Raw genomic sequence first — 10,851 nt, 5'->3', positions numbered from 1 at the left:
CAACTAAACAACAAAACCAAACATAGGAAATTAAAGAATTCTTATAAGAATTTCCAAATACACTAATAGAAGGCAAAAGAGGGCAGCACAACATCGGAGAATGTTTAGGTTAGAAAACCAAGGGCACAAAGTTGAGAACTAAAAATTCTAAAATAATCTCAAATTATTGGTTCAATTTGATAAAAATAGATCTGATGAAGTAAAAATGGATTGTAAGAAAACTGAGGAATGTAAATTATGGATTGGGAATCTAGACCCACGAATAACTGAGTAAGTTTTCTATTTCGTTCTCTCTAGATAGTTTGTTATTATTCTTACTAACGTCATAATATTTATGTTATTGGTATCAACTTTTAAAACTCGTGCAAATATATGGAACTATCGAAAAGTTTGACTTAATATTTCACCGATCAGGCCCATTAGCTGGGCAGCCAAGAGGTTACGCCTTTGTCACATATGTTAAACGAGATGATGCCTTTAGAGCAAAAGAGAATTTAAATGGAAAAACTGTTGGGCAAAAGAAGATTACCGTTACGTGGGCACATAATGCTGATCTGGTATGTTTAAAGTCATATATTTATATCAATTTACTCATTTAATTATTGTTTTAGGTCAATGTATCTTCAACTAAATCGAAATGCGATATTGTAATTCCTGCATTAGCAATATCAAAAGATCCGGGAAAGACTGATAGAACATCGCAAATTCAAGCTATTGAAGCAAAATTAAGACTTATGGAACAAAAAAAAGATGAATTAAAAATAAATGACTCGATAGCTACAAAGTCATCAGTGATACAACAGTTCCAGTTCAATAAAGACAAATTGTGTAATGTTCAAAAGCATTTTAGTTCTAGAGGAAGTGATAGATGTAAAAAGCCCTACATCAAGAAAAAACCGTGAATATATAATTCATATATTGTCTTTTGTTTGTGTTTGTTTTTGTGTGAGTTAGATTTTTGAAAATAGCAGTAATTAGTGTTAATTTATTTTTAAAATTGTAAGTATAAAAGTTACTACTAAAGGTTTTTATGAAATTAATTAAAAAAATAACCACAAAAAATGTATTTTTATTAAAATATATGTGTATTAAATGTGCAAGAATGTATATGTATAAAGTACCACAAAAACAAAATGAACTTAATAGCAACAAGAGCAATTATATTTATCATATAAGTAATTTTGTATATTAATTTAAACATATCAGATGATCAAACAATTCAAATTAAATTTAATCCATTCAAGAAAGGCAAATTGTGTAATATTTTAATACATTTTAGTTCTAGAGGAGACGGTAGATCTAAAAAACTACATCATGAAAAAAAATGTCAATATGCAGTTGTTTTATTGTATTTTTTCTTTGTGAGAGTTAATTTATTGCAGTTAGTGTTAATATATTTTTAAAATTGTTAGTAAAAAAGAGTACTCTTCATTTAAAAAATAAGATGCAAGCATGATAAGCAAATAACACCAAATCATCAACTTTTCTAAAACCTGATATTTAAGAAATTACACAGTATTCCAATAATTACGTAAATATATAATATATAAGGTTAAATTACCCTTATTTATCATTTCATAAATAAATTGAAATAAATCAAACTGGAGTGATCTATACTTATCTCAGTTGTTTGCTTAAAAATAAAAATATCCATATAAATAAATAGTGTCAGTTGCCACTTGTGAACGAGATACTGACGTTCTTCGTTTGCGGTCACACATGTTCTTGTTCAATGCGAAGCAGAACAAGAAGAAAGAAACGTTGGGTTTGATCCAAAATTCAAAGAATTGGTTGTCGTGGTCGTATCACAAGTCGAAGATGATGTTGCTGTACGAATTTTGTCCAAGAGTGTATTTCCAAATACTTTTACATAGTTATCATCATTTTTTTAATGCTACATTGCTATCTTGTGTAGACATTACTTTTTCAGACGTTACTGTTTGTTCTTGAACACTATTTAATTTCCTAATTTTCGTATTCTAAGGCACAGTGGATGTACCTAAAAAAATAAAGAATATATATTACTAAATAAGAATACTCCAGTAATAAGAAATATTTACTTAATCCTTTTCTTTTGGCTTGTTTCCGATTCATATTCTTACGAAAAATTTTGATCACAAAATATGCAGACAGATATTTCAATGTTTTGTGGTTTTGATTATCTATATTGGATGACCCAGAAAAATCGAGTTGCGGTACTTTTTTTGGTTAGTAGTACTTTCCAAGGTAAACAAGTCATTGTTGGTAAAAAATGATCTAACGTAACAAAAGTGCATTGTAAGAAAACTGAAGAATTATGGACCGGCGAATAATTGAGCAAGTGTTCAATTCACTCCTTCCAGATAGTTTGCTATTCTGTTGTTATAATACTTCTCCGATCGTCACCATTATGCATGTTTCAGTTATGCATTTGACACCTATGTTAAATCACGCGACGCTTCCAGAGCACAAAAAAACTTAAATGGAAAGCCTATTGAACAGAAAAAGATTACAGTAACACAGACTCATAATGCGTATCTGGTATAAGATCATATATTATATAACAATTTACACCTCGGGTGTTTTAGGATACCAAATGAACTAAATCAAAACGCGATATTATCATTCCTGCATTGGCAATATCAAGGGATTCGGGAAGACTGATTAGAACATCACAAATTCAATCCATTGAAGAAAAACTAAGGTTGTAATTGAAAATAAATTGACTCAATAGCTACAAAATTATCAGTCATACAACAGCATTGAAAAAATACAATAGTTCCAGAAATACTAGAACAATTGATAGATGTAAACATACACAAAAAAAGTTGAGGTGAGTTTTTAGAAGTAGTAACAGTTATTACTTTATTGTTAAAATATAAATATAGTTTAAGGAACGACACCTGATCCATCCAGCTGATTGAGCGGCGTCGCCATCTCGATGCTACGCTATTAACGGTACACTGCATAAAGTAATATAATATATTTACTCTATGGTTCCCTGTTTTCGGGACCACGGTATACGAATGCAGCACTTAGTTTTAGGCCTCTAATTTATGATTTGTTTGGATGCTTCGAGTATTGCCGCCACAGGTGGAATTACATTCGGGCGGCATACTATTTTATATTAGTTTAGAATAAAGCCTTGACCAGTTTAGAACTTTTATTTTCATTCATGATCTTTTGGTGAATTCGTCGATAATTAAGAATTTGTCGTTTACAATAGTTACTATTTAAAAGGTTTTTATGGGAGTAATTAAAAAAAATAACCACAAAAAATGTATTCTTATTAAAATATACAGCTTGTAACAAGAAAAATAAGCCACATGTAATATATAAAAACATGATAAAAATACCGGAAGTAAATATTAACAATATACACAGATTTCTCACGCCTAGTTAAATTCGAATCGCAGGTGCAAGCATGATAATATTTTATGTATAATTATTACATATATTAATAAATAATTATATACAGCACAAAATTAAAAGCAAATGATACACGATCATGCTTACGTTGCAATTCAAAACAAATTTTAACAGTACTCAGCTTTTCTAAGAACTATAAATAAACCTGTAACCCAGAGAATATTCATTTGATATTTCGGAAATCATTCCGCCACTATTCCAATAATTAAGTAAATATAAGGCTAAATTATATTTATTTATTATTTTGTAAATTAGATTATGTATTCAATGTGGAAAGTGGGATGAACCTTCTTGTCTTATTTTATTATTTTGTCTAACTATAAAAGTTCTGATATAGATGATGGAGTATGCCGGTTGCCACTTGTGCACGAGATATTCACGTTCTCCGTTTTGCTCTCACAGGTGTCCTCGTTCTATTCGAAGTGGATCCTGAACCAATACTGAAAACGGCACCTGTGGCTGTACCCGACGCGCCAAATGCGGCCACGGGTGCATTAAAAGAGCTAAATGCACCCGAAGTGTTTGAACCAAAGGTCTGATTCGATGGAGTTCCTGAAAACAATACGAATATGAAGTTATACATCGTTATACACCGTCATGCACATCTCTACTACCTGTGAAATTGAAAGCTGGCTTTGATGTATCGGTTGACATAAAGGATCCAGAGGCTGGCGTCGCGTTGAAGTTAAAACCAGAATTTTGCGGCTGGGTTTGCCCACCAAAACCATTATTATTACTAGCCCCTGTAAATAATATTTGTGTTTTGATTAATCCGTCTCATCGTTAAACAAAATATAAATAATTACCGAAAGTAGGAGCGTTGGCGCCGAAACTTGTTGCGCTATTACCAAACGTGGATGTGGTGAAAGTGCTGTTGAACGCTTTGTTATCGTTTGCACCAAACTGAGGGGTGCCCTGTGTAGTCGTGGGCTTTCCGAAACCCGCGGCGGACGTACCACCCGCACCAAACCTGGGACTCGGCTTGGTTTCGGTGCCACTCCCGAAAGAGAACGTCGGATTCGATCCGAAGCTGAAAGAACTGGCTGTCGCGGTCGTATCGAAGGTCGAGGATGACGACGGCGTCGTAGTGCCGAACGTTGAACCGACGCCGCTGGTTCCGAACGTGGGAGCGGCGTTTGACGGCGGATTCGAAGCCCCGAACAACGGTTTGGCTGGTGGTTGGCCAAAGGCGGACGTCGCGGCAGATCCAAAAGTTGGCGCGTTGGCAGCGTTCCCGAAAACGTTGCCCGATGCGAACGACGTTTTCTTCTCCGTACCAAAGGCGGGTGCTGACGTTACTGCTGGAGAGCCGAACGTTGAACTTGCTGTTCCAAACACAGGAGCGGACAGGCTCGTACCGAATACTGGCGCTGACGAAACCGTGTTGGCAGTAAACATAGGCGCTGACGTGGTCGCGGCATTGCCGAAAATAGCAGCGGTTGAAGAAGCCTGGCCTGAACCAAAAGATGTACAGGCCGCTGTCGTAGTCGGTTTGAAACTAATATTGGTGGTACCAAAAGCCGGCGTCGTCTTACTAGTCTTATCGTCTTTACTCGCGGCAGTCGTTTGTAAACTGCCAAACAGGGAAGAAGCGGGTGTTGTGGCCGCAGAACCGCCAAAACCGAACGGTTTACTTGAGGATACGGTAGCGCCCCCACCAAAAGTAAACGTTGAAGACACAGGGCATGTGGTAGTAGTGGTGACGGTAGTTGTTTGAGCTACAACTTTACCGAAACCTTCGTTTCCGCTAATGTTGAATGTCGGTTTGGTGCTGACATCGAGGGCGACACCAATGTTACCACTACCAAACCCAGAACTGGCCGTTGTGGCTGCCGAGCTAAACGTAGGCGGGGCCGTAGATGCTATAAGTGATACCGGTCCAACGTTACTATTTCCCGCTCCCGGCCCAAAGCTAAAACTTGAACTGGCGGTTGATGTAGTTTTTGGAGGTTCCGTTGTATTCGACACGTTGGCAAAGTTAAACGTTGTTGACTTTAACACCTGTTGGTTATTGAAGCTGAAACTTGGTGTCGTTGAACTTGCCGAACTGGTGGATGCTGTTGTAGTGTTAGGTCCAAAGCCTGCTGGACTTTTATTGTTGAATGAAAACGTAACGGCGGATTGTTTTACAGTGTTATTGCCATCAGTACTAGAAGTAATAGAAAATGTAGTTTTAACTGGTGCTCCAACTTGCTTCTTTTCTTCGGGGGTTTTGCCAAATGAAAATGAAGGGCTAGGTAGCTTTGTAACGGGAGCAATCGAGACTAATTTCGCTGCATTGCTGCCCATGGAGAAGTTTGCACCCTTATCGTTACTAGAAGCTACAGTAGTTGTAACTATGTTAGCAAATGGCGGAGATGATGAAAAAATCACATTAGGAGTACTATTAGTAGTTGTTTTACTAACCACTGTACCGCTAGAAACAGGCTCATTAAGAGGCATTTTTAAATCAAATTTAAAACCGCCCTTTACAGGACTAACAACCGGTTGTTCATTCAATGTACTATCAGCAAGTTTGGAAGAATTACTCAGCATTGTTACATTTTTAACAGTTTCTTTAGTGGAATTACTAATTTTATCAGACACAGCAGAACTTTGACCAAATGACAATGTTGGAACAGAAGCAGTTGTAGTATTAAATGTAAATGTTTTAGCTGTACTAGAATCAGTAGGAGCATTCACGGAAGAAAATGTATTAGTAGCCGACACAGATATTGCGGAAGTAGCAGAATCTGTGGCTTGTATCGATTTTTGTGACATAGTACCAGATAAATCAAAACGGACATGTTTATCTGCCTTTGCTATTGGCGATTCCTTAATAGTTTTCGGTGATGTCATAATTGAAGTTATCTCTTGCTTATCAACTTCATCAGATATAACTTTTTCTTTTATTTGTTCCACTGCAAACGCTGTATGTTTCTCGGTATTTTGCTCTGGAACTATTTTTGATTTGTTCTCATCTTTTTTCTCAACTTCCAGTTGAACTGCTCCCTGCTTTATGACAGCTTCTTTTCTGACTAAATTACCCATTAATGCAGTTAATCTGGTTTTTCGAATCTTGTCCAATGGTGTATCTCGAAATACTTTTACAGAATTATCATCTTTTTTTAATGCTGCATCACTATCTTCTTGCTTGGAAGTAATTCCATTTGTATCTTTTTCAGTAGATGGCACCGTTTGTGTCTCAACACTAATTAATTTCCTTTTTGGTTCCTTAAAAGAATCAGTACATGTACCTAAAAAATAATATACATCACCAAATAAATATAAACCATTAATATAAAATATTTACTTATTGTTTTTCTCTTTGCTTGTTTTGGTTCCATATTCTTCAGAAATGAAAAATCCGTTGAAGATTTTGATGCTGCATATTCATCATACACACAAAGTTTCTTTTGTGTTTGTTTTGGTGAAACCTCTTGTGTAACATTTGGTGAATTTTCTCTACCTCTTTTACTATGTGAAACCGATCCATTAGGTAATTCAGTACGAATTCTCTTTCCGGATTCTTCATTCCCATTATCGAAATCCTAAAATGTTAAATATTTGATAAAGACTTAATTGAACATAAATCCACACTACTCACTTCATTTGAATGAATTCTTTTTCTTGATATCTCTTTCAATGCATCCAAAACGCTCTTTGTACTAGACTCATTAGCAGTCTGATTATTAGATAATAAATTATGTTTATTTTTAAATGATCTTGCTTCATCAAATGTTTTACTTGGTATAGGCAAATGGCTTAAGCTACCTAGAAGATAAACAATTAGATAAATATAAACTATGCTAACCTATTAACAGAGCGGGACGTCTATGTACTTCAAAAATAAACAATAGGATGTATGGGTAGGCCCTATGAATATGCCCTTAAAATATATATCGAACGCGTGGACTTATAGTTTTGTACAACAGAGGTTTTGGTCATTGATAAATTTTTCCTGAATTTACCTGAATTTGATAAACTAATCTTGACTTTATTTGAGGATTGTTCTAAAATTGGCGGTTTTCTCTTAAATAAATGTACTATAGGAAACAACCCTGGACTGTTATATTTTTCTTGATGTGTAGGTTCTGGCAATCTTTCTGCTTCTTTATTATATGAAACAACTCTTTCAACCAGGCCGGAACTTCTTGTTTCCTCATACATGCTGATGTTATCTTTATAATTTAATGATGCTAATAAAGGTCCTGGCCACTGTGATTTGTTGCCCATATTTAGCTTACTCGTAGAACTACTTATTTCAGACAAAGAATACCTTCAACAAATAACATAATTAACAAAATCATCAAACAATCCTAAAAATCTACTTAACTGAAATATGTTAAAGAATATTAATGGCAGAGTATTATTAATTATTAGTAAATTGACATATTTACCTTCTTGTGTTAAGATTTTTTTTTGGCGGCGAATATATTAAACTATTTTTCCTCAATCTTGAAGAGGCTGCATGTAAAGGGGTTGAAGTAACTTTTGGGGCTCCATTGCAGGTATCGTTAGAATTGCTAATGGTTAAATCGTTAATGTACTGAGATTTATCAGTTTTCTTCGATCCAAACATAGTTTAATAAAAAGAATTTAATTGTATATAGTAAAACACTTTCAAATATAAATTCCACTTTACGCAGCGATCCTTAATTTAACAAAAATATAACCAAAACACGATAATTTATTATATATATAGATATATTAATCAACACGCCATAACACAGAGGTTATGATTGTTACGTTTGTCAACCGTTAAACTAGGGATGTTTAGTTCAGTTTGGTTCAGTTACACCTGAATTATAGGGATTGTGACCAAATAGCATTTTGTTATTATAAATTAATGAATATTTTAAATAAAATATATCACACAAACTACAGAATTTGACTTTCTTATAGACTCGAATAAAATTGTAAGTATCATTAATACAAATTAAAAATATATCATATATATATAATCATATCAATACATTATAATAATGTGAGAATAGATAAAGATGCGAATATCCGGTTAATAGAGTCATGCAGAAAAAGGGAAACTAGCCGAATTCGCTGCGTATATTACACATGTGCTTCCTGTGAAAGCGCCAAATCAGCCCGAGCCTAATGCTGAGGTCACATCCTTAACGCACATAGTGGGTACAAACTTGGGCATTCAGGGCGAAATTTACACAGGAAATTGAAAATCCGCATGAGCAGAAGTAAATTCTAGCAGAACAGTTCTAGTAGTATGCTCAGTATAGCGCATTTTTATGAATGAAAATTCAATGAAATTAATTTATGAGCATCTTTTCCCTCACTGGTCGTAAAATAGTTTTTCGATATTATTTGACAAGTTTTGTTAGACTTGTTAAAAAAATCGCTTTTGTTATTGACTTGAAATTGTCCAACGAGCCACTACATTACCATACAATAATTAATTGTAAACTTAATATGCACGTAGAATATATATATTCTCATAGAAATCACACCAATCCTTCAAGAAGCAAAATTGTTGTACGCTCTGGTAACACTATATGGAAATAATATAATAAAGGTAACACCGAAGAGGAAATTTATGTCTTAAAAATTATTTTTATTACAACTATTCTTGGACAGTAACAAAATAAACACGTTGCAATTAAAGATTACAATATTTTCATTCAAAACTTGACACACCTTAATGGCGGTTATAATGCGTTCTAGACTTCTTTTTTTTTATGAGACCGGTGACCTGGACTTCTCAATCGCGATCGATGCCTTCTAGATCGGCTGCGTGAGCGTTCTCGACGACGAGACCTTTAAAAAAAATGTATCAAAGATTTGCTCGGCTCTCATTCAATTCAGCAATAATTACTTTTCTCGTTCATAATCGCGGGGTTTCACGGAACGAGACCGGCTGCTCTCCCGGTCCCTATCCCTCTCGCTGTCTCTCTCTCTGGATGAACTTCTTCTACCGGGCGATCGACCGGAACGTACCGGTGGCCCCATACCATACATAGACTGGACGGGTGGACTGGCTCCTGTTAAAGTCTTTATTTCAGATGGCTGCCAATTACTATTTACAGGTCCATGCACTATAACATGAAGATATTTATACCGTATACATGTATATTTAATGTATAATCTACTTACTCCACTGGGAATCTTGAGTTGGCTCATAACCACCATAAAATGGCTCAGGCTCTGGGTTAAATCCATAATCTGGAGGTGGAAATGGTTCAGTGTAACTGGTTGGGGGAGGCACTGACATATCCGGAAATCCCGGTTTCCGACTGTATTCTCTCCGATCGGCCGTCATGACCTAAAAATATTAATTTAATTGTTTGTAGTGAAATTTTCAAGTTTACGAAACGACAAACCCACCTGAATGGTATTCATTTTAGGCTGATCATTTGATTTAATTATTGGCTGAACAGGTCTAATACTTGAACCTTGCATAAAGTTTTGATTTGGATATTTATTTTCATTAATTGAAACAGGGCCTCTCGGCAACCCTATCGCATTTAATGGAACTATACCCACACCAGATTCACTAATGCGTATTCTAAAAAAAATGTTACATTTCAATAATTTTCAGTAGAAATGAGGTATTTAGTATATATTATTAAGGATATTTACCTCTTTTGTCTTTCACAATATGCTTTCCATGTGTCTTCATTAAAGCCATAGTTAAAATAGTCTGTAATGTCAGCACCAGGTTTCCTCCATGGCTTATCTTCTAAAGAATCTAAATTATAATCCGATGCTGGCACTCCATTTATTGTGCCTATTTGTTCAAATTCTTCAACCTGAAATTTTCCAGGTTGTTGAACCTGCTTACTTTTATCTACCAGAGCAGTACTTAAAACACCTATATAAGAAAACATATAATTCACATTGCTAATGACTAATGAAAAAGCTGTAAACCTCTCTTAATATTCAATGGTTGAGTTGGATAAGAAGTAGTGGTTTTATAGTCCCCGATCACTACATTAACATCATCATCACTATCATCATCTAAATCTTCCTCATCATCTCCGTTCTGTCGAAGTTCGCCATCTTCCTGGTCATTGTCGGTCTCACCATTCTCTTTATCTTGATTCTCAAATTCTACAGTAGGTGGTTGTTCTTCACTAACAGTTTCCTAAAATAGACAATAGACAAGGGTTACTTTATAAGAAACCTTTAAAGGGTGTTAAAATACCTCGGGATACGAAACTGGTGCTGGTTCTACAGGCGGTGGGGCTTCTGCAGGAGATTCATCAACTGATTTTGCTTTTTCCTCTGCAGGTGCGTTACCATCTGTATTATCTCCATATAACCACTGATCATCATTTTCAGCATCATCTGCCATTGTATAAACTTTTACTGTCAACAATGTTTAAATTTGTAAAACAATCTGCAGAAGTGTGAACTTAACCCACAAAACATAAAACTGAAATGTCACTAATATCAATAATAAAAGATATATGAAGTTATTTTCTATACCACTGAATG

The 10,851-nt window shown here is 35.1% G+C and overlaps 3 protein-coding genes and 1 long non-coding RNA gene across 5 annotated transcripts; 2 read left to right on the top strand and 2 right to left on the bottom strand.

The window, feature by feature from the left end:
- Positions 1 to 82: 82 nt before the first annotated feature.
- LOC143202911 (putative RNA-binding protein 18) lies at positions 83 to 1,072 on the top strand. The gene is made up of 3 exons (XM_076414914.1): positions 83 to 273; positions 347 to 557; positions 612 to 1,072. Exons 1-3 carry the CDS (start codon positions 206 to 208, stop codon positions 900 to 902), a joined length of 570 nt encoding a protein of 189 aa, XP_076271029.1. The 5' UTR covers positions 83 to 205; the 3' UTR covers positions 903 to 1,072.
- Positions 1,073 to 2,672: 1,600 nt separating this feature from the next.
- LOC143202922 (uncharacterized) lies at positions 2,673 to 3,136 on the top strand. 2 transcript variants are annotated; one of them, XR_013007250.1, is made up of 3 exons: positions 2,673 to 2,812; positions 2,868 to 2,951; positions 3,025 to 3,136. It is a non-coding gene; the product is annotated as an uncharacterized LOC143202922 (long non-coding RNA). The 2 variants fall into 2 exon arrangements; XR_013007249.1 differs by having other exon boundaries at positions 3,019 to 3,136.
- Positions 3,137 to 3,245: 109 nt separating this feature from the next.
- Positions 3,246 to 8,341, bottom strand: LOC143202877 (uncharacterized). Its single transcript, XM_076414839.1, has 7 exons — positions 7,788 to 8,341; positions 7,359 to 7,666; positions 6,995 to 7,161; positions 6,701 to 6,938; positions 4,215 to 6,644; positions 4,023 to 4,151; positions 3,246 to 3,960 (listed from the first exon to the last, which is right to left on the bottom strand). The coding sequence occupies exons 1-7, from the start codon at positions 7,967 to 7,969 to the stop codon at positions 3,785 to 3,787; spliced, it is 3,630 nt and encodes a 1,209-aa protein (XP_076270954.1). The 5' UTR covers positions 7,970 to 8,341; the 3' UTR covers positions 3,246 to 3,784.
- Positions 8,342 to 8,947: 606 nt separating this feature from the next.
- Positions 8,948 to 10,797, bottom strand: Fip1 (Factor interacting with poly(A) polymerase 1). The gene is made up of 7 exons (XM_076414890.1): positions 10,559 to 10,797; positions 10,282 to 10,498; positions 9,994 to 10,225; positions 9,739 to 9,919; positions 9,508 to 9,676; positions 9,230 to 9,449; positions 8,948 to 9,171 (listed from the first exon to the last, which is right to left on the bottom strand). Exons 1-7 carry the CDS (start codon positions 10,706 to 10,708, stop codon positions 9,075 to 9,077), a joined length of 1,266 nt encoding a protein of 421 aa, XP_076271005.1. The 5' UTR covers positions 10,709 to 10,797; the 3' UTR covers positions 8,948 to 9,074.
- Between the last annotated feature and the right edge of the window lie 54 nt (positions 10,798 to 10,851).

This window comes from Rhynchophorus ferrugineus, unplaced genomic scaffold, assembly GCF_030347505.1.
Source record: "Rhynchophorus ferrugineus isolate W39M unplaced genomic scaffold, kcgeb_rfMv2 rfM9, whole genome shotgun sequence".
Taxonomy (NCBI): domain Eukaryota; kingdom Metazoa; phylum Arthropoda; class Insecta; order Coleoptera; family Curculionidae; genus Rhynchophorus; species Rhynchophorus ferrugineus.
This window is presented reverse-complemented; position numbering and strand designations above follow the sequence as displayed.